This window comes from Sus scrofa, chromosome 1 (assembly GCF_000003025.6).
Source record: "Sus scrofa isolate TJ Tabasco breed Duroc chromosome 1, Sscrofa11.1, whole genome shotgun sequence".
Classification (NCBI taxonomy): domain Eukaryota; kingdom Metazoa; phylum Chordata; class Mammalia; order Artiodactyla; family Suidae; genus Sus; species Sus scrofa.
Genome location: NC_010443.5, coordinates 161,312,695 through 161,336,652, shown reverse-complemented (window position 1 = coordinate 161,336,652; position 23,958 = coordinate 161,312,695). Strand labels below are relative to the sequence as shown.

Here is a 23,958-nt window from a genome sequence, read left to right as displayed (position 1 = left end):
CACACACTAGAGGCCACATCCTGCTGGTTCCAGACCAAGATGCTTCTCAGGTTACTCTAGATTCTCCTCTCCTTCCGATTCATTTTGCTAAAACTCAATCTGTTGGGAATTTGCATCTTAAATTTAAAGCTACCCAAAACCCTTAGCCATCTGCTAACTGCTTTTTTTGGGGGGAGGGGGGTCTTTTCAGGGCCATTACTGCAGTATACGGAATTTCCCAGGCTAGGGGTCGAATCCAGCCTACACCACAGCAGCTCCAGATCTGAGCCACATCTGCAACCTACACTGCAGCCCACAGCAACACTGGATCCCTACCCACTGAGTAAGGCCAGGGACACTAGTTGGGATCATTACCACAGAGCCGTGACGCGAACTCCTGCTAACTGCTTTATAAACAGCTCTCCCGTAAGCAGATGAATGCTAATGCATCCATATAATGAAATACCATGCTATATAACAGCATACTGTAAAGTGACTTTGTGGTCTAGATAATAAGCATTATTATATGAAAAAGCAATGGCAGGAGTTCCCGTCGTGGCGCAGCAGAAACGGATCTGACTAGTATCCATAAGGATGCAGGTACAATCCCTGGCCTTGTTCAGTGGGTTAAGGATCTGGCTTTGTTGTGAGCTGTGGTGTAGGTTGCAGACACACCTTGAATCCTGCCTTGCTGTGGTGGTGGTGCAGGCCAGCAGCTGTAGCTCTGATTAGACCCCTAGCCTGGAAACATCCATATGCTGCAGGTGCAGCCCTAAAAAAAAGAGAAGCAAAAAAAAAGCAATGGCAGAACGAACCTATTTCTGTAAGTAACTGTGTCTGTTATTAAAGGCACAGAGAAGAGATCAAGAAAACACACTCTAGTCCCTTGGCTGTCACTATCCTGAAGAGGGGAGATTACAGAGGACCCACAATTTTAGGTCATCCCCTATGATATAAAACATGCCAAGAGCAGGTACTGCTATCATCATAAAGGGAACGTTTAAAGGGAGGATTTCCTCTTTCTTGTGTCCCTGTGAAGTAACTACAGAGCACAATGGATCCTTTACATACATTTGCAAAATGTCTCCCTATCATGACGGGAGCCAAGCCCCTCAGTTGTAGAGTCCCAAGATGTCCAAATGAAACCCTCATCTCCTTGGGGCATGAAAACTACAGTCCCTGCAGCACTGGGCTTCACCAAATGAAGGCTTCCATGACATCGAAGGTGCCTGTATGAGCTCATACCAATGCGTAAGGACAGTCCAGAGTCAAGCTGTGTATAAGCTAAGGGATAAATACCCTAAGACGATACAGAAAGTCACATCTTAAAGGATGGACAAGAGAAGCTTTTTAAAACAGCCAAGGAAGGATTCACTAGAGAGCAGGGTTTGGAGGTACAGGTTGAATAGAGCTTGATGGCCAGGCGATGCCAAGCGGGTTGGTCTGCACTGCAGCAGCCTCATGGGTGCAACACACCCACTACAGCGGTGACTGCCCACAAGTGGCTCCAGGTGTGCCAACATCGCCACCTCCTCCTTCCCTAGGGCCATAGGGTGGTAGCTATACTGCCAGAGCCTCCTTGACCAGAGCCTGGAGCATCTTGTCATGGACTTAGAGGTGTCTTCGACAGCTAATTTTAATGTGTGCCACAACCCAGACATGGGCTTCCCAATCACTAGGGTTCTCTGGTGAAGGACCTAAAGATAATGGGGATAGTGAAGGTACCTAGTAAGTTGTTAGGATTCTTTCACGCCTTCACCTAAGACTTTAAAGATCCGTTCTTTCTAATAGAGTGAAACACTCATGCCATCAGACTCCAGAAGTTTATTAAACACTCAAGTCACATATGAACCATGCCACATCTTGCCAGCCTCCAATTCAAAGAAATCCATCAGTAAGAACCCTCAGGAGCACATCGAACCATAACATGCAATTACATTTCCTTTCTCAATTTGTAACAACTTCAATGCCTGTGATTTTATCAGAATGATCACTATTTTACTCAAAAAGGATGCAATTATGGGAGTTCCTGTTGTGGTTCAGCAGGTTAAAAACCCAACTGGAAAGAAAAAAAAACAAAAAATTAGTTTCCATGAGGACAAGTTCCATCCCTAGCCTCGCTCAGTGGGTTAAGGATCCAACACTGCTGTGAGCTGTGGTGTAGGTTGAAGATGTAGCTCGGAACTGGCATTGCTGTGGTTGTGGAGTAGGCCAGCAGCTACAGCTCTGATTCGACCCCTAGCCTGGTAACCTCCATATGCTATAGGTGCAGCCCTAAAAAAGGCAAGGAAAAAAAAAAGATGCAATTATATGTATGGAATGATGCATTACTTACGGATATACTTGGGGACTGCCTGGTAAGTCATATACTATTTAAGGCTATATGGTCAAGACAGAGCCTAAGCGATAATTACGCAAACCATAGAGCACATTGTTCCATGTTGCATAAAGTTAACGCAAACCTATAAAAAGCCTTGTTTGCTGGGGGCTAAGAAGTTCCTTCAGTGATCGGGGGAGGCCTGAGGAGTTGAAGAGGGAATGGGAGGAGAATCTCTGCCAGCACATAGGTTTCCTCTCGCACTATATGGGGGGAAGTGTGTTTGATGCAAGGAAAGAAAAGTATAGCTTGAAACCAAAAAGCTTTCATTTATAATATGCTTAGCCATGTTTATATCTTGGTAGAAGGCTCATGCAGTGCAGCAACAAAGCAAAATATTTTTTTTTAAATGCACCAAAGGTCACTAAGTAGCTCCAGACACCAAGCTGAGAGGCTGCAATAGGAAATGAGAAGTGATGGAATTTGCACCAAGGGATTTAGGACTGATCAGCTTAAGCAACACCAATCTCATGAGGATCTCAGCTCACTTCATTGCTCCCTTGACGGCCCTTGGACCCAACCCACAGAAAGGAAAAAGGTCCCATGCTCTTCCTCCTGGCATCACCCAACAGAAGAGATGGAAGACACGGGCACCAGTGCAAGCTTTTGCTATAAAATTTCCCTGTCAAGGGTCACGGACTTGCAGCATTTGCAAAAGACACGAGGACCCAGGCCAGTGGCCACAGAAAAAAAGAGGGCCATTTCTCCCCTGGCTAAGAACCAGACAGTTCACCCCTTTTTGTTTTACACGCCAAGGTTCTCAACCTTGACTGTATAATGGAATCATGCAAGGAACTTCAAGAATTCCTAAAACAAAACTAAACCAAAAAAAGGGATTTCCCATCACGGCTCAGAGGTAAAGAACTCAAATAGTATTCATGAGGTTTCAGGTTCAGTCACTGGCCCCTCTCAGATTAAGGATCTGGCATTGCCCTGAGCTGTGGCGTAGGTCGCAGACGCGGCTTGGATCCCACATTGCCGTGGCTGTGGTATAGGCTGGCAGTTGTAGCTGATTCGCCCCCGCAGCCTGGGAACTTTCATGTGTTTCAGGTGCAGTCCTAAAAAAAAAAAAAAAAAATAAAAAAAAAAGCACACATATGCAAAACAAATTCCTGGTGCCTGGCACTCCCCCTCCATTGTTTATAAGTGGTCTAGGGTATATCTGGACACTAAAACTCACTTAAAGTTCACCAGGTGATTCCAATGTGCAGGTTAAGCTACAAGTCACTGCCTAGGGCTTTACACGTAGGAAGCAAAAAACAGCCATGTGAGAGGAGGGAGCCTGAAACCATGCAACGCTGATCAGGAGCATGCCTCCCAATTTTATGTAAGAAACATCCAAGAACCTTGTCAAAATGCAGACTGTGATGCAGCAGGTCTGGCATAGGGCCTCAGCATTTATAATACTATAACAATATCTTAATGTAAGTATTAGAACAGATCACAGCCTCCATCAATGGTACGACCCTGGAGAGAGAGGTTCTATGGAAAAGAAACAGCGCATTATGGTTGAAGCCATTTTAGAGAGAGTTTAATCCTCTTCTTCGGTGGTACTGTTAAGATACTTTAATGTCACTGGGTCACTCAGCATTACCAGGGTGGGACAGTGACACCCATGGACATCAGTGTGTATCAAGTGTCCCTTTAATACATGATCCGTGTGTGCTGGGTTTTGGTGGGGATGTAACAGGCTGGACTGTGTTCTCCCCAAAACTTACACCTTGACGTCCTGACTCCAGGACCAAAGAATGGACCAGAAGAGCTTTCAACAGGTCATGGGGTCAAAATGAGGTATTAGGATGGCTCCAATGCAAGATGAAAGGGTGGCCTTATAAGAGGAAGGGATCAGGTCACAGATACAGAGGGAAGACCATGTGGAAACCCCAGGGAGAAGACAGGTGTCTGCAAGCCAAGGAGAGGCCTCAGAGGGATCGATCCTGCCACCATGGTGTTCTCAGACCTATAAGCCTCCAGAATCACAAGAAATCTATTTGCGCTTCCGAGTCTATGGTAGTTTGTTTAGGCAACACTAGTAAACTAACGTGGCGGGTGGGGGGGCGCTGGTTGGTTTCTGAATTTTTTTTTTTTTTTGATACCTTGTCTGCTTTATGTTTGTGCCAGCATCACCAACATCCCTATTTCTAGCAGTCCTTCCTTCATCTAAAGGTTTGTGTGGGTTTTTTAGCCATGCCCACAGCATGCAGAAATTCCAGGGCCAGGGATGGAACCTATGCCACAGCAGCAATGCCAGATCCTTAATCCATGGAGCCCCTGGGAACCCCCTGACATCTTTTTAATTTGTGGTTGGCAGAGGGCAAGGTAATCACAACTGTCAGGCCTTACAGAGGAGCCCAACAGAGTCTCTAGAGTCAGACTGTCTGGCTGAGGACCCTGGCTCTGCCACGCACCTGCTCAGGGACCTTGAGTGAGAATGTGCAGGGCAAGCTCGAGTACTTGTGCGACAGAGCCTTCACACACACAGGGAAATCAGGAATAAAGAAGGACACGATCTCAATTTTCTTTTTATTCAAAGCTCCCTTCCATGCCTCCACCCTCTCCTCCTTTTCTCCCTTTCCTTTGAGCGGTGTTCCAGATAGAAAACGTTGCCTGCTTAAGTGACTTCCACATAAGTTTTATACAGAGTCCTGCAGTGACTGTTCTCTCTGTCCACCCAGTTTCCAGGCCAGAGCATTCAAGAATGACTTCCAGAAAACCAGCACACTATTCAAATCACTTTTACAGAATTAAAATATCCTTCGGGCAAACTTTTCAGAGATGAAATCCCATTGGTGTTGCATTTGAGATTCTTCTAACCTTTCAGAATCCGTCAGAACTCAACATCAGTGCATCTTTTTGGAACGACCTGGCCTCTGATGAACAGTCTTGTGGTCTTGGAAGCTCCCAAGAGGTCAACCTCCCCTCCACCCTGCAATTTTCTCCCCACAGAAGCTGGGAGCCATTTCACTACAGGAAGATCCCGGAGTGAAACACAGCCTCCAACCTCCAAGGAAACCGCATTGGACACATGCAGATTACAAAAACGGCATTTGTCAATCTGTTGACCTTTATAAGTTTTGTCAGGCTCCCACTTCATCTGTTTAGCTGAATCACTTAAAATGGCTGTTACCAAGGGCAGAAGTTCCCACATGACTTTAATATCTTTTTCTCACCCAACTTCCATCTTCATAAGAAACTAATCCTTATCAAGTGTGTATACCTGCATTTTCTTCTTTGCTATACCCCAATGTATTTATCTTAATATGCCCAGTAGTCCATTGCAATATTTTTCTCCTTTCCCTTCTCCAAGATGCCATTAGACTGTTTCTCACTCAAAATATTTCCTTTAAAATAGCTCTCTCCTTCACCATTTATTCCCTATGTTCAGGGTCCAAAGGCATCACTTTAGGAGTCTCTGATCTTTATGGAATGAAAGAGCTGGCACTGTTAAGAGGCAGTTCAGAGTTGAAGTTCACAAGTTTAATTACTGATGCGTAGCACGGTTGAGTAACACCATCATGCCTTTTAGTCATATAAGGAAAAGTGGGATATTGCAACCGATTTAGAGTACTCCTCATTGAGAATGACGTTTTCTAGATGCGTGTCCCTCCAGTAAAATACACACCATCATTTGATTTTTGAATGTAAAGTTTTCCACTGCAGAAATTACAAACTAACAAGTTTATGGAAAGGCGGCTTTGAGCCAACAAAGCATGTGATGGTCAATATACAGTCAGGAATTAAGTATGGAATTAAGGACTGTCGGTGGGCGATCAGCCAAGATAATCCAGGGATTACTCAACTGGCCCAGGCAGGCCAGTCTTGGGAACACGTAGAAAAGCAGCAGTAAGTTGGCACTTAACTACCTGCAGTAAAATCAGCTTCTTAAAGACACCCTGAAAGTTACATTCACTTAGGGAATCATTTCAAGGAAGATGAGCTGGAAAAGAAGCTCCACCTCAACAATCACTATGCTGGATTCCTAGAGATGAGGAAACCCAAGTCACCACCAAAGATGCTCAGAGCAGGAGGCCCGGATACAATGGAAGACCACGCAAAAGCAAAGGCCCCAGAGGTGAGCTGATTAAATGCCCCCAGGTGTTACCTCTGAGAACTCAGACCCAGGGACAAGGTCACAGAGATGGAGAACCCCAGCTTCAGTCTTTATATTAAAGACGGGTCTTTAGCAGCTGGCAAACTTTCTGACTTTCCCTAGAGAGGGCCAGATGGTAAATATCTGGGCTTTAGGGGCTGAGTAAGGTCTGCTGCATAGTTTAACCCTTTAAAAAAAAAAAAAAAAAGCAGCATTCTTAGGTTGTGTAAGCATTCATGGGTTGTGCAAAAAACATGCCATGGGCCCGACTTCGCCCTTCCTGCTTCATACCAGACTTCCTGGGCCAGATCCTGGTGCAGAGGGTCCCCCTGGCTTCTGTACCAGCAGGCACTGGGCCAACAACTGCCCCTGCCCTTTCCAGAGGACTAAGGATGGGGGCATCACTCCAACAGAAGAGAATACCAGAGAATATCTGACAACAGTGGCCAAGCAGTGGACAACTTGAGAATGGATGTAGTCCAAGTTTCTAGAGTCACGGAGGGCATGGAAAGATGATCTAATTTGCATTCTAACATACCCAACAAGGAGGCAACCTATTCATTCTTCCAAGCTCTCAACACCTGTTTTTGACTCGCACAGATCACACCTTTAAGCTGGAAAGATGTACTTTGCTTAATTAGGATTGAATGTGTAGACATAACTCCGCTCCGCCCCCTGCAGGCATCTCGGGATGAAAACAAGTTGTCCAGAAGGTTCAGGTACATTTATAAGCACAGACCTGTAATGGATTACTGGGAGGGTCAGGCAGTGCTGGAGCGGCACACCTCTTTATACAGCTTAGAGCTTCCCTTGCAAACCACCAGTCTGACCTAGGCCAGGGCCACAGGCCCATATGAGGTGTATGCTGCCGTCCACCTCCCAAAGCATAGCCAGAAAATGTGCCTTCTCTTTGCAAGGCTTTCACATTCCAGTAATTCTCAGAAGCAGAGACTTGCGGCACGTGCTCATTTCTTGTGAGCGCAATAAAATGTTACCACCACCCCCGGGTTCTCGTGGCCCTGCCTGGAGCTGTGGGGTTTCTTTTGCTGAAAGGACACAGCTGGGCCACAGGAAATTAAGCTCTCAGTCCCCCAAACGTGACATTAATCAGGAGTGTGCCAAAGATAATCATCTTACAAACATCCCAAAGGACATCCTAGGCTCTAAATTCCTTTACTGAAAGATAAATTGAATTAAAATCCATGCATTCCACGAGGGCAGAGGTTTGGGGGGTTTTCCTGCTTTATTCACATATGTATTGTTAAGTGCCTAGAATTGTGCTGGGCACATAGGAAACTCTGAATAAATGAAGGAAACGGTTGACAGAACTTTGCAATTGGTGAATGGCTTTGTAGAAAAGAACCTGGCTTGGCAGAAGGGAAGCTGCACATGTTACAGCTGATTTTTGCTCTTATTTGGGGGAGGAAAGGTAAACAGAATGGAGACCTCCACTCTCCAGACACTCACCCTGCATCAGGCAGACTCTCTAAGGCACAGAGGCCATGGGTGGGGGTTGGGGGGGTGGCCCCACCAAGCAGGAGGGTAGTCAGTTCAGGCAAACTGAACCACCGATACAAACTACTGACAGAAATGCAAACCTCCCCCTGAGAAAGTATTCTAGAAGAGCCTATTTGCTTTTTCTGGGTGCACCCACCTTGAGACTTCGCCTAGAAAAAATGAAGTCAATGGAGTAAGTCAGGCATCAACAACTTCAGAAAGTTTCTAGACCCGTCTCAGAGGACACCAGGGTAAGTGTGGCCTGCTGTGGCCAGTTCAATTGTTTGTTGTCCCTATCATTTTGTCTGTTTCATGAAGGAGAGAAGGTGAGACAGAACCTTGCCTGGGCCAACATCCTCCACCTCCTCTGACACCTGTTCTTCAGAGGCTGTGGAAGAGAATAAGATCCCCTTTAAAACCTCGACTCACCTTCGAGGTGACTCAAACTTCAAAGCCAGTGTGGACAGGGCAACCAATGCAACTGGAAGGACCACTCACACCCTCTGCAGGTGTTAAAGTCACAAGTTGCAAGTGAGCTAGAGCTGCCAGAATCAGCCACGTAACACATTAGCAATTGAAGTTCAGGTCAAGGTAGGAACTAACGCAAGCAATTAATTGCAGAGGTACAATTAATCTGGTTTCTCATTTAGAAAAGGAGGCATACTCCACAGCAACAGAAGTTCTAGAAGAACTTACAAGGCTTCAATCAAATCTCATCATTACTTGAGACATTAACATCCTATTCAACTCAGTCACTTGACTATACAGAGCCCTGTCCAAGTGTGGGGGTAGTAGCCTCAGGACACAGTCGCAAATGAGGAGACAGGCAGCCAACCAGGGTAGAGAGGATCTAATAGGGAAACTGAAGTTGTCCCCAACGTACCTGTGATGCATACTGTTCTGCACGAAGCCACCCCCATCCGTCCCTGCTGTGTTTCACAGCATTCCACCACTTCCTCCTTATGGACAGAATCGGGACAGTAGACAAAGATACAAATGCTTTCCCCAGAGGGCTCCACAAGCCCTGCATGTGAACAGACAGCTTTTCAGAACTGCCCTCAAGTGCCTCTCCTAGGCTATGCTGGCCACAGGATGGGAAGGCAGAGGCCAGTACAGGGCTGAGGACCCAATTGCTAGCCTCATCTCTGCTAATGAAACCCTTCACAACCCCGACCAAGGAGCAAAGCTCTAAGAGCTTCTAGAATAGGGTTAACTATGCCTTCCACCTGCCCTTAGGGTCTCTGGAGTAGAGCACACTGTGTAGTCAGGTGGGAGGCAGGAAGCAAAAATACTCTTGGTAATTTCCCCAAGGCACTAGCTTTCTGGGCTGGCCTACACTTGGGAAAGTAAAAACAGCTGATGTTTGACTGCTGTATAAACACCCTCAGGTTTCTGGCCATGATCTTAACATGCTCTTTCAAAAATGTCTACTGTAAAGTTCAAAACGCGACAGGTTCACTGAGCACCCACTGTGTGCAGTCCCCATGCCAGACTTAGATGCAGCAGTGAGCCAGGGAGTGCTCCCTACATACATCGATTCAGTTCACCCTCACCTGGGACCCTGTAACTCCACAACTAACATCCTCATTAACTCAAAGGAGAAAACCAAAGCACAGAGATAGAGGAGTGTTCAAGGTCACAAAACTGGCAGTAGAGCTAGAATTCCAACTGGGGCAGTGTTTCCACGGTGCCTGTTTTGACATTATCAAAGGCCTCTTCAGGGACTCAGTGACCTGCCAGACAGCACATCCTCCAGTCTTTCCTCCAATGGCAACTTAACTAGAGTCTGGGGCTAAGTTTCTCTAAATGACTTTCTTGCTCTCCAATTTCCAGGTAAACACACTTGCAGAAATATCACATTAACTCCCACATTTTAACAGGATTTGGCAACCCTGCTGCATTATCTCAAAGTGGGAGGTTTTTTGGGGGTGGGGTCTTTTTGCCTTTTCTAGGGCCGATCCTGTAGCACATAGAAGTTCCCAGGCTAGGGGTCTAATCAGAGCTGTTGCTGCTGGCCTACACCAGAGCCACAGCAACGTGGGATCTGAGTCGCGTCTTTGACCTACACCACAGCTCCTGGCAACACCAGCTCCTTAACCCACTGAGCAAGGACAGGGATCGAACCCACAACCTCATGGTTCCCAGTCGGATTCGTTAACCACTGCACCACGAAGGGAATGCCTCAAAGTGGGAGTTTTTGCATCACCTGTCATTTTAACAAGACACCACTGACCAGACAAACACTACTGAGGGCCTTTACTTGGAGGTCCATGAACCCAAAGCTGAAGATCACAGCTAATGCAACTTAAAACACCTAAATTCTGCCCAAGAAACCGTGTTGAAAAATCAAGTCTTCTCCTGCCCATACAGCTATTCCTAGCTGCCGCTCATTTCTTCCCCCTCATTGATAAGAACTATACAACTTTGAACTCAAATCACATATACTCTATCTTGGTTACAGTGGCAGAAGCCATGGTCTAAAAATTCAGTCTTAAAACTTGACCAGAGACTGTCCTCAAGCATTTTTTTAGGACTACTTTAAGCTCATTAATAAGATGCTCAAGCCCTTAATGGATTAATGGATCCAAAGAGTTAATCAGCATTTTTACTGGACTTAAGTTGACTCCTCCATGTCTCCTATACTTGAACATTTTTTTTTTTTTTTTGTCTTTTTGCGTTTATCTAGGGCCGCTCTCAAGGCATATGGAGGTTCCCAGGCTAGGGGTCTAATTGGAGCTGTAGCCGCCGGCCTACACCAGAGCCACGCAGGATCTGAGCCACATCTGTGGCCTATACCACAGCTCCCTGGCTCCTTAACCCACTGAGCAAGGCCAGGGATCGAACCCACAACCTCATGGTTCCTTGTTGGATTCATTAACCACTGAGCTACAACGGGAACTCCATATTTTTAAAAAGCCTTTGTCATTTTATTGATATGAGACTCAGTGAAGGAAAAGGAAAATAAATAAACCCTTTGTTTAAACTTCATGGTATTCAAAAGGAGGGAAAAAGTTAACTTGTAGGAAAAAACAGCCACAAGAGGGGTAAATACCATTAACTTTAGGTACTGAGTTCCACTAGAATAAATTTAGAACCTAGATAAATCACACAAACTCCGAAGTCCTAACTGCTGGTAAAAGAACATACACTATGCCACACTATAACACTGAGCAAGTATGTCCTTGAGCCCAAGATGCCCCTCGCATTCAGTGTTCCATAAACTCCAGGTACTTGGCTCAGGGCACATTTGGGAAGAGTTTGTACAAACACAGAGCATGTGATTGAGCTGAAATCCTGCAAGGAAGAAAAGTCATACCTATCAACCACCAGTGTACAATATAAAGTCAGTTAATTGGAGTTCCCATCGTGGCATAGTGGAAACGAATCCCAACTAGGAACCATGAGGTCACAGGTTCAATCCCTGGCCTTACTCAGTGGGTTAAGGATCTGGCATTGCCATGAGCTGTGGTGTAGGTCACAGATGTGGCTCAGATCTAGCGTTGCAGTGGCTATGGTGTAGGCCGGCAGCAACAGCGCCAATTAGATCCCTAGCCTGGGAACCTCCATATGCTTCAAGCGCAGCCCTCAAGACAAAAAAAAAAAGTCAATTATTTGAGACCATCTCAAGGGCAATGATAATTCAGAAAACCATAACTATGGTTACAGTGGATGTTAGCGTTATCTAACTGCTTCTTTCGAGTTTATAGCCATCTAAGTTTATAGTCTTCTTCCTTATTTAGATCCCAGGATCTAGAAAGCTCAGTCTCATCTGTAGACACCTCTGAGATGATGAAAGGGCCCAGGCTTTGAAGTCAGACAAATCTGGGTTTGAATCTTGGCTCTCACCATGTATTAACTTTATGACCCTGAGCAAGTTGACTTAATCCCCGAGTTTCAGTTCCCTCTGTAAAACTGAGACAACACAAATGCTACAGAGTGGCTTTGAGGATTAGAGCTACATTTAAGTAAAGTGCATAGAGGGGTGCTGGACAGTCAGTCCTTAAACTGTCATTTAATATAAGGCTAAAGTGAAAAGATGTCGCTTAGATAAAACCATGAAAAACAAGTGTACAGAGGTGTGGGGGGGCACAGAACAATGATTATTTTGAACTCATCTCTTTTCCCTATCACTTAAGTCTCCATATACTTTTAGGAATAGTGGTAGATTCAGATTACCTGCACCTGCCATATTCATTTTTAGTATTAAACGCATCCTCCACAACAAGTTGTTTGTTTTGTTTTGTTTTAAATCAGGGTTAAAAGATTACTTTCCACACTTCAAGAGTGACTTTGGACATTCATTCTCTTGTGTGAAAAGGCCCTTTGCCAGAAGACATCAGGACAAGCCAAATTCTATGCAGTCAGATAGCATTCCCCGAACAGCAGCTCTGCCACTTACTTACAGCTTTATTAAAGGTCATCGAACAATTGAAGAGTCTGGTTTTCCTGGAAGGCTGGTTCTTTGTCTGGTTTTACATTAATATGGTAGTAAGGGCTAACTACCCGCTCAGCTGTAGAGGCCTCTGAGCTCCTGAGAATCTGTCACAACAGGTTTGGTTTGCACCATGACCCTCACTGAGGACACTGGTTTCTACAGCAGCGCTTCAAGCTTTAATGCACATCTCATTAACGTGCAGGTTCTGATTCAGGAGGTCTGGGCAGGGGCATAAGACAATACAGGCTCCCACATGATGCCTGTGCCCATTTCCAGACCGCACTGGAAGTGGCAAGGGTCTACAGGACCAGGATAATTAGAATTCACAAACCAACGAACACACAAAGTTCTTCCATTTTTGGGGTTCAAAATGGGGGCAGCGACTGCCAACCAACCTTTAGAAAGTTGCAAGGTTATAGAAGCTGTGTAAAACCAATGAAGTACACATAGAACTCAAAGGAAAATGAATAGGACTCTATTCACAGGGACCATTACCATTCTCTTCAGCTGAAACCATTCTGCCATTCCTCTGTCTCCAAAACAAAGCCCTTTTCTCCTAGAGGTATCTTTTTCCTTAGCTCTATAAACTGTTTCTCCGGGTTGCTGTTAATGAAAAATCAAGACATGGCTATTGTCTCCTGTTGTCTTAGTAGAGAAAAGTTATTTTAAGTCTGGGGGGAAAAAAAACAGTAACAGCGTAACGAATGCAATCAGCTTAGAACACTAATCAGGCAGGCACCAATGGTTTCATGAAAATCGGACATGCATTTTGTAACTGTCACTGACTTACAAGCAGTCTGACCTTCAGGGACCAAATAAATGAGCAAACAATCTCAGGGTCATTTTCCCATTTTAAAGTAGAGGTTTTATGCTGTGGTCATAAGAAAAAAAAAAGTGTTCCAAGAAATAGTGTAGATGAAACACAAGGCTGGAACCAGGCAAAGTCCCGGAGTTGATACCACCAGGCCAGGTCCCAAGCTAAGCAACCTTGCTCACCTAGTTAACCTACATCTTTACACCTGCCAACTGAACCCTACTCCCTAACTCACCTGTTCCCGCCTGGTGTTCCACCACCCACGTCTCAAGAGAAGGCAGTCCTTTTCTCAAGCCACGTAGCTGTGGCTTAAATGATTAGTCATTCCTCTGCCAACAGGTTTCATAAAGCATGGTCAAAATGTGCCTTTGTACCTCTAAACTGACCAGCCCTAGAACCACTTACACCTGAACCTTTGTGCATATGAAACTGCTTACAGCTGAAACCCTTAAGTTTCATCTGTTACATCTTTCCTCTCTTACTGAGTTCACTTTTGAGGATTGCTATTATCTTGTACAACTTGATACTTATCTCGGTACCCAGGGCAATGCACAATTCCCTGAGACAGAGATGAAGTTAGGTGGAGTGCGTGATCTCGGTAGGTTGCACCTCAGAAGTGTTTGTGCCCACGTGCCTCCTTCCAGTGAAGGCACTGGGACAGTAACCTATGTGACAAATCAACCCTTGCCTCTAAGAGGTTGCAAATAGGGAGCCGTGATGCCCCTTGTTGAGAATAAGAATTACCTATGAGCATTTTTCATACTACAGATTCTTTAGCCCATCCATGCTTAGTTTTAATGAGCACCCAGGTGATCTGAAGATCGAGTTTACAGAAAGGCTGTTTTTGTGGCTCAACAATCTTGACGCTCTGTTTTCACTTAACACAACCCTATCGACTGCCCGCAATCCTGCCCCATCCTTCTGCCCACAGAGACCGTGACGGCGCATTACACTCTGTCCTGGCAGAAGGTCAAAAAGACAGCCAAGGGCCAAGTATTTCCTTGTTGACGACTCTGGATGTAAACAGTGCAGCACAGCAAAGACAGACGGTTGCTTTTGCGTTTTGTTTTCTAAATACACAATCTGATCCACTTTCCTTATAAATTTACAACCTTTTTTTTCCAACCTTCGCCTCGCAGGTATTCCAGGGAGCAGTAAAGCACCTCCCTCAGGATCTTGGAGCACAAACTCCAGGAGCAGACACTCAGTCAACCCATCGCTGCTCTGACCCAGAAACCACATGCAAAAAAGGGGGGTGGGGGGTGGGCTGCACCAAGAAATCGCCAATACATCCCAGCACCACCGTGGCTCTGGTCCCCAAGCGTGTCTCCAAACCCCTCCTCCGTGGCGCTGCCTCCCCAACCAGCCCCGCGCGCGGGGCGGACTCGGCCGAGCCTTGAGACTTACCTGAAGCACGTGGTGAGCTCGCCTGAAGGCTTCAGACATGGGTATCTGGTCGTGGCGATTTTATTCTCCGAGCAGATTTCTCTGTGAAAGAGTTGGAGGAACTTCGTTGATTCTCCGCGGGAGAACAGAGGGCTGCGCGCGCTGGCCATCTGCGTCCTGCGCGCGTGGCGCAGACGCTGGTGCCCCAGCGCGGACGCGAAGGGACCTCCGGGGTCAGGGGCGGGCCAGGCGAGGGTCCAGCGGAGCAAAGCCAGCCCCAAGAGAAGAAAAAAAAAAAAAATAAGGGTGAAGAAGCGGGGCCCTAGAGGGTGGCAAGAATGCGGGGCGCGGGTGTCACGGAGCCCGGACCCACAGAAGGGAGAGCCCGGGTAAGGGTGCGGAGGCTCTGAGCCGGGAACAGAGTTCAACGTCGTCCCCCAAGTTGAGCGCTCTGGAGAGCGAGGGCGTGCAGGTTACTACGGGAGTGGGTGGGGAGCACCGCCTGCACCCCGTGCGCCTGAGGTCGCGCTTACCTGTCGCCGTCCTCGGGCTCCTCTCGGTAACTCCACGTGTGTCCTAGAGCTAGGAGCAGCAGCAGCGGACCCAGGCTCTTGCCTAGCTGCCCCTTCGCCGCTCCTCCCCGGCTCGGAGGCGGCGGCACCATCAGGGAAGCTCCCGGCTTCTTCCCGGCCCCGGAGTTCTCTCCCCGCCCTGCGCCCGACTGCTCAGCGCCCGCCGCCTTCCCTCTCCCCGGCAGGAGGCGCCCGAGGGCGGGGGCGTTTGCACCACCTGCCTTAAACACCGGGGTTGGGGGCACAGTGGGGCTAGGGGATCAGGCTAGGAGTTGTGCCGAGTACCAATTCTGCAGAGCGGCTGAGAAACGGTTCGCGTAAGGTACCCCGCCGGAGCGTATGTCGCGGGGTGCAGGCTGTCTCGCCTGGGATGTTCACGCCGGTCGGATGGACTCGTTCCACTCGGCTTTGGGCGGCACCCTCCGCTCCTGCCTCTTCCTCTGCTGGGAACCACGCGCGGGGTGCCGAGAGCAGGCGGCTGGTTGCATTTTACACCGGGGTCGCAAGACTGGGAGGAGGAGGAGGAGGAGCCGATTCTCACCCCGGGAAAAAGGAGGGGGAGCGGAGGGGTTAATAAACTTCCTTCCTGTTGTCAGTTGATTTCCAAGGACCAGGCTCAGGCCAGTGTTTGCCTCCCCCCCACGCCCCGGACGCTCCTTACACGTCCTTTCTCCGCTTAGTTTTCCTCAGTATTTAGTATAGGATGAAGGAGTAGTTGAAAACGGTTCTCCCAAACTGCTTTCCCAAACCTGAAGCTGCACTACTTCTAGAGCGTGGTCAACCTTCACTAACTTTCCTTCGTCCTCCAGGGTCGAGCAACTAATGAGCTCTCGCCGGCTCCTCGTGGGGTTTTTAAATCCTCTTGCCTCCGAGCTGCTTTAATGCTGTTTCAAAACCAAGCACACACGTGAGAGCTGGAAACTCCTGGAAGATCAGGTGAGACTCTGAAGGGGGCCGTTAATCACCGGCCCTGCCCCCCAGCTAGTTAAGCGGGCTTATTTACCCGTATCGCGAAACCCGGGCTGGGGGCGGTAAATCAGCTCGTCGGGGGTGACCCAGCTGTAACCCGTGTGTATGTCTACACATTAGGCGTTTCTGTGCCTGTTAAAAGAGAAACTCATGACACAAACGTGCCCCGCTGAGCAAGTGGTCCTGGCCCAGAAATAAGTTGCTGGAGCACGAGGTTGTAATACTAACTTCTAACAAAGGCATTCTGCAGCTCGGCAGGATGAGGAGGTGAAAAGGTAGCTTGTTCACAAGTTACCAGTGTGCTAATTTGTTGGGTAAGCTGGTGTTTTGAGAATGATCATGAATATCACGCACCTCTTGACATTGTAAACAGCAATGGTATCATCATCCCTCTGTAGAATGCTTTTGTATTTTCCAAAGGTTTTTCACGTTTATCATTTTATTTTAATACAATGCCCTTTGAAATGAGGAGCCCAACTTCTTCATTCAGCAAGGTAGTTTTTTCCCCCAAAACTTATACACATGGCAGAGGGTAAAAAGTCTTGATATTAATATAACGGTGCCACGCAAAAGTCAATTTTCACGTGGTCATTCAGGAGACACTTCAGAAGCTTGTAAAATCTGCCGGTGACCATCATGAGGTCCGCAGAAAGCCCTGGATTCAAACCCAGGCTCTGTGGCTTCCTAGGTCTGTGACCTCGGGCAAGTCATATAAACTTCTGAATCTCAGTTTTCTCATCTGTAAAATGGGGGAAACCTCCCTATAAATGTTTAAGAGTAATAAGTCAATGCATGTAACACAGTTTCATGGTGCCCAGCATATACTAGGTGCTCAGTGGACAATAACTGTTGTCATTTTTAACCTAAAAGATTATAGGGCACAGGATTTTCAGCTTCAACTTTCCAGCTTGCTGCTTTCTAGAGAAGAGTTTATTTCACAACAGTTCTTCGGGTTCCTAAAGAGATACCTGTCTAAGCACTGGAAAAATAAACTCATCCTGGAGCTTGTAAAAATTGTGTCCTTTAGATTGTGCCACAAAAATGTTTAATCTCCATCTTGAAGTGAAGAGGCCATTCTGTAGGAGGTTCTATTTTTGTATTTTCTTACCTGTCATTCTATTTCGATATCTTCCCCCCCTTTACTCATTTCGCTTTTCGACTTTTGCATTATAGATGTTAGTTCTACAAATTATTGAGAATAGTATAGGAGATTAGTTATCAGTGTCATTAAATAGTTAAGCCACATATGGGGATATGCAGCTTTACTGAGAAAGTAATTCAGGCCGCAAAGGATAAAAGCAAAACCATGTCTGTTATGCACAGCTGTGTGGCAGAAGATTGGGGACTGAATAGACTTCGCTGCCTCCTTATTTTCAGCCCCCAACTGAGCCCAGATGAGAAAGAGGTGTCAGAGAAGGTGCTGGAGCCAAGCAAACAGGCCAGGTTTGCCTGGGGAGGAAATCCCGAGGCTGGGTAGTCAGAGGCCATTTCTGGAAGAGGTGAGCTGGAGCAGAAACCTCTTGAAAACCTTTGCCTGGAGGCCTGGAGTTTAAACTCACTGGCAGCTACTGACAGCACAAGATGTTTCAAGTGGGGCTTCAGGGGGCTGGGCTGGAAAGTACAGCCAAGCGGAAAAAGACGTGGATAGCCATGTATGGGTTGCAGCGCCCTGAAAATTAAACACTCCTGTAAAAGTGGAAACCTGCATTTGCTCAGGCTGCAGCCTGCGTGCTGGATGTCAGAATGTGGCTGAGTGCAGCAGAGACCTCCAGGGTCTTTAGGTTTTTTATTCCTGACATCCTAACTCTCTCCCCCACCAGGTGTAATCTTCCCCACTCAACTGTCCCGTTCCCTCATTTATGAAACACTGGCTGAGGGGACGCGTCTCCTGCCTCTTTCATAGGAGTGTTATAAAGATTAATGATATGGACTTAAATGCTCCTCAGGGGAAGCTCTGTATGATTATTTCTTTTCAGCGTAGCGCTCTCTGCGATGTTTTCCATGTAGACCTGTCAGCCTCCCTGAAACAAACCAGAGAGTGGATAGTTGTACAATTCACCATGTCCTAGGGGTGCAGGGCTGTGCCAAGAGCTTTAGGTGAATGCAGACTGTGCTGTAGGTTGGACTCCCTGATGGACCAGGTATTGTTAAGGACTGCTGAGTGTCCTCTGGGGGTGGGGGGTGGGGGTAACTGGCTGGAGATTCTACAGGCCAGCATACCCCAGCAAAGTGAAAGGAAAAAAAGAAAAAATTAGGCCATTGGGCAGAGTACCCATCTGAATAAGAACCATGGCCTTGCCCTTTAAAATTTAATTTTTAAGCTTTTTTTAATTGAGGCAAAGCTGACTATTACGTCTTAGTTTCCATGTACAATGTAATGATTCAATGTGGATCTATTGTAGAGTGATCAACACAGTAAGTCCAGTTAACAGCCATCACCACACAAAGTGTGATGAGAATTTCTTTCTTGTGATGAGAACTTTTTAAGATCTACTCTCTTAGCAATGCTTAAAGATACAATACCGTATTGTACTGTTAACTGAAGTCACCATGCTAGACATTACAACCCCAGGACTTATTTATTTTAGAAGTGTGACAGCCTTCACTCATTTTGCCCACTCTTTTTTAAGTGACTCCATCATTTGGAGAAAATCAACATAGGATGATAAAAAAAAAAAAGATCAGTAATAAAGACAAATTATGATAAAGGACAAAACACCACCAAGTGGGGACACAATTCATTTCACTAGTATTTGTCTACTTAAATTTTTCTTTATGAAAGAGATTTGTGGTGGCTGACAAAGATATTATAGTGTATATATTTCTTTATGTATTATAGGTATTATATATATTTTATATAGTGTGCAGCAGGATTAGATAAAGCAATTAAGGCAAAGAAAAAGATAAGGATTGAACAATAAAATGAGGCTAAAGCAACATTAGTTGGCAGGATCGTATAAATCCTGAGCTATATTTAAAGCAGATCACTTATCAGTTCTCAGACTCTCAAACATCAATTCAGAATAATTCCATGATCGGTTACAAGATTCAAGGTAGCCATAAAGGAAAAGCCCATTCATCCATTGCCTAAAAAAAAAGTTCAGATTTTTTTCCTGTTGGTCTCCTTGTATAAATATAGCAACAGTCAACTCAAGGTACTTTCATAGATACAAGACCCAACAGGCGTGGGTAGAACGCCTACATAATTACAAGTGATATACATTCAACATACATCCCTAGAATGAACAGGTAGCCTTGATACCTTTCCTTCAGTTTCAGTTTTGATTGATGTACGGCCAGGTCTGCTCAGGGAATTGGGCTACACTTTGAAGAGTATAAAGTGCTCCAGTCTCCAAGCTATTGCGAGGAAATGCTCGAGGCAAGAAGACTCAAACATGTTCATACAGTAAAAGGGTTTTAAAGCCCTGGTTTTGGGGTTTGTACACTATCGCTGCACTTAGTCTGCCTTAGTTTAACTTGTACAGATTCTGAAAGTAATTGAGGCTGTGGGTCCCTGGAATTTTCTCCCCAAACTGGAAGGAAAATATCTCATTTCTATGTCCCTGACAGACTCACACAATTTTTGCTAAACTCAGAAATAAAGGGACTAGTCAAATATCAGTTGGCTTTACATGTATATAGGAGGCTAAAAGGAAAATGTATCCTTTTTTTTTTTTTAAAGAGAGAGAAACTTCTTGTTACTTGTCTCAAAAAGATCAAGAAAAATCATTGATTTGATTTGGGTGTCCTGTTCTTGCAAGTTCTAACACACACACACCTCTGTCTGGGGTTTCTTCCAAAGGAGTTTGTCAAGACAATAGGAGTTGATGGTCTCCTTGACCAGTTGCAGCTGTAGGACCAAACCTGGGGCATTTCTAGGAGGAGAACATTCTAGCTCCATTTAATTCTGCAGCTCCTTGTGGGACTAATGGAGGTGGCAGGATGTGCAACTGGGGGTCCCCATCTCTTGTGGTCCCCACCAGTGTGAACAAGGAAGGTTGAGGGGCCAGCTGTAGAGATGAGTCCACCCGCCCCCACTACAGTCCCTGGTGGAGAACAGTGTTAGAATTAACCCAGGGCTAGTGAGCTGACTCTTCGGAGTACCAGCCATTTCCGGACCACAACTTCTCTGCTTTATTCTTGTAAAATAAAGTAAAATAAAACTTTTCTTTTTATATCCCTTACCTCCACGGGAGTAGGAGTTCTTATTTAATTATTTATTGAGAACTGTGAGATACTCAGCCCAGGAATACGTTATCAAGCCAATTTGACAGGTCATAACAATGGGGGCTTTAAGAGTTTTCTGAGTCAAGATATGTTTTTATGGTGGAATAAACCTAACTATATTATGTTACTATATTTAAAATATTTTTCCCTCTTACTGTAATTAAACTTATGTCCCCCCTCTGGGGATATGACATTGACTTTACCTTCCTCCTTTTAAAAAATGAACTTAGAGAAGTTTCCGTTGTGGTGCAGTAGAAACAAATCCGACTAGTAACCATGAAGTTGTGGGTTACATCCCTGGCCTTGCAATGGGTTAAGGATCTGGTGTTGCCATGAGCTGTGGTGTATGCTAGCAGCTACAGCTCCAATTCGACCTGGGAACCTCCATATGCCTTGGGTGTGGCCCTAAAAAAAAAAAAGAAAATTAGAGAATTAGTGTTGGGAAGAGGAAGGAATTAGACTTAAAAAACAGATTTTAAATCCAGCTCTACAACATAAAACCTCTTGGTCTATGACCCTGACCAAATTCCTGAGATTCAGTTTATCCATAAATAATATAGAAACAGCAATCTCCAACTCAAATATTAAAAAGAGTAAATGAGGGAGTTCCCGTCGTGGCGCAGTGGTTAACGAATCCGACTAGGAACCATGAGGTTGCGGGTTCGGTCCCTGCCCTTGCTCAGTGGGTTAACGATCCGGCGTTGCCGTGAGCTGTGGTGTAGGTTGCAGACGCGGCTCGGATCCTGCGTTGCTGTGGCTCTGGTGTAGGCCGGTGGCTACAGCTCTGATTGGACCCCTAGCCTGGGAACCTCCATATGCCACTGGAGAAGCCCAAGAAATAGCAACAACAACAACAAAAAGACAAAAGACAAAAGACAAAAAAAAAAAAAAGAGTAAATGAGATATATAACATCAGAGATAATAAATGATAGCAAATATTAATTTGATTTTCTGGGACAATTTGAATATAATTACAGTGGGCCTTCTACCCTGTTAAATTTAATTTTCTTCCCATAAGAGACAGTTTGTGAAATGGATGGCTTAGAGACGTCTTGTCACAGAACAGACTAAACTCAGTAGCAGGTCTCACATTGGTGTCACTACCATTGTTTTTTTTTTTTTTTTTTGTCTTTTGTCTTTTTGTTGTTGTTGTTGTTGCTATTTCTTGGGCCTTTTTTTTTTTTTTTTTTTTTTTGTCTTTTGTCTTTTTGTTGTTGTTGCTATTTCTTGGGCCGCTCCCGCGGCATATGGAGGTTCCCAGGCTAGGGGTTGAATCGGAGCTGTAGCCACCGGCCTACGCCAGAGCCACAGCAACGCGGGATCCGAGCCGCGTCTGCCACCTACACCACAGCTCACGGCAACGCCGGATCATTAACCCACTGAGCAAGGGCAGGGACCGAACCCGCAACCTCATGGTTCCTAGTCGGATTCGTTAACCACTGCGCCACGACGGGAACTCCCCATTGTGTTTTAATTAAACGTTAGGGAGTGGTTAAGGCCCTGGGTGAGTCACATCCATTAACAGGGGCTAGAAATTAGAATGTATATACGTCCCCCCAGAGAATAGCTATGCTTCTGAATACTGTGCCTGTCTGACTTCTATGTGCTTTAAATCAAATCATGGTTTAACACTGTGTTAGAGGAACTGGCTAGTTGAAACCTAGCTGTACTCAATTCTAGGGTGGCGTGAATATGCTCTTCAAATCTGTGCATCAGTTCGACTGCATTTTTTTCTCTGGAGCTTTTCTAGCTGGGGCAGGCTGGGAAAATTTGCAGCAGAGTAATGGGCCCCTTCCTAAAGAGGCCACAGTCTTCCACTAGGGCAGTTCTGTTTAAAGAAAGTGAAGCTGTTCACATGTTCAGGAAAATCTTAGCATTCCGGTTAAAAGTTGTTGGATTCTTTTTTTTTTTTTAATTGAAATATGGTTGATTTTCCAGGAGGTATTAATCTCTGCTGTACAGCAAAATGATTCAGTTATATATATATAAACATTCTGTTTTAAAACATTCTTTTCCATTATGGTTTATCATAGGACATTGAATGTAGTTCTCTGTGCTATATAGTAGGATCTTGTTGTTTATCCCCTGCTTATGTAATAGTTTACATCTGCTAACCCCAACGTCACACTCCATCCCTCTCCGCCGCCTCCCCCAAGGTTATTAGATTCTAAAAGAACATGGGATACATCTGTCAACCCAAATGGAGGCCTATTTGTGATATAATACCAAGAAAACCACATTCCTGCATGCTTCCAATGGATGATGATAATTTTCCAAGAATTTGGCCCAAAGAATAACAGTGAATACTTAACGAGCACTTGGTACATGCAGACATTTTAAAAAGCACTTTACAAGTATTGTCTCATCTGATCCTTATTGTAATCCTCTCTTACTGATTCTATTACCGTCTACTCTTTACAGGTGAGGAAACTGACATGGAGATGGTTTGTTTGGGGCTGCACCCGCAGCATGTAGAAGTTCCCAGGCTAGGTTAGGGGTCGAATCGGAGCTGTAGTTGCCGGCCTGTACCACAGCTCACAGCAACGCCTGATCCTTAACCCACTGAGCAAGGCCAGGGACCGAACCTGAGTCCTCATGGATGCTACTCAGATTTGTTTCCACTGAGCCACAACAGGAACTCTGAGATGGAGATATTAATTCACTTGCATAAGGTACAGAGTTATGAGTAATGAGCTGGGTTTGAATTGGGACATTTTCACCCCCAGGGCCCATTGTCTTAACCCTATACCAAACTTCCCTTTGGAGAAGTGAACATTTGGGCAATTTCCTCCTAAGAGAAGGACTACATCTGGGACGTTTGCCCAGGGATATAACGGGAAGACCCAAGGTCCGCTGTGATAACCAGTGATCCTGAGGCTCCATCATGGTTCATGCTCAGGTACCACCCTTTCTCTGCAGCTCTGTGCCAACCAGCTGGCCCCCAAAGTCCTCACTTTTGTGTATTAGCTGACTTCTTTCTTTGCTGCAACACTGAGCTACAGCCACTGGACCTGCCCTTGTAGAGTCAGACAGTTTGCTTATTTATGTGGAAATGCTGCATGAGAAGATTGAGATCCAGTTTCAAAGCCCTTGGAGTTCTGGCCCAGTTGCCAATCATCCTTCCCATTCTAGCCCTGGCCCTGAGACAGGTCTTTATCAGACCTAGAACTCTCCTGGAACTCGGCTATTACGCAGACACTCAGGGGTGAGAGGGGGCATGTCTGTAGTCACCACGGAGAAATACCTAGGCAAAATGTTTCAAAAACGTCAAAATCCAGTGTAGTTCTGTGGAATTGCCTTCTGGTTGGAAATGGATTCTCTGAGATCCAGAAAGAATAGAGGAGGGTAAGCCATTGCAACCAAGATTTGCTCAAGAAGGTTAGAAGAGTTTTGAATCTCTCTTTCTCTCACTGCCCCCTCTCTCTAACCCTCACCTCCCCCCCTCCCCCCCACACACATACACAGCTCTCAAAGGTTGCTGGCTTGTGGAGGATTCAGATCACCATGGGTTTGCATTCTTCTGTCCTAATCGTTACTAACAATGCAGAATTCCCAAGGAATGCAGATAAAATGAGCAGCCTTGGTTTAGGTTCATTTAATCCACACGCACCC

General features: G+C 45.7%; 1 protein-coding gene across 5 annotated transcripts in view; it reads right to left on the bottom strand.

The window, feature by feature from the left end:
- CCBE1 (collagen and calcium binding EGF domains 1) overlaps positions 1-16,026 on the bottom strand; it is a 235,913-nt gene extending 219,887 nt beyond the window's left edge. The window contains exons 1-3 of one of the 5 annotated variants that reach the window (XM_021099901.1): positions 15,943-16,026; positions 15,112-15,658; positions 14,600-14,680 (exon numbers count right to left, since the gene is read on the bottom strand). In XM_021099901.1, coding sequence (XP_020955560.1) covers positions 14,600-14,680; positions 15,112-15,242 — 212 coding nt within the window. In that variant the 5' untranslated portion in view covers positions 15,243-15,658; positions 15,943-16,026. Of the gene's footprint in view, positions 1-14,599; positions 14,681-15,111 lie in introns of all 5 variants that reach the window. The other 4 variants (XM_021099895.1, XM_021099891.1, XM_005659840.3 and 1 more) reach the window with 4 other exon arrangements.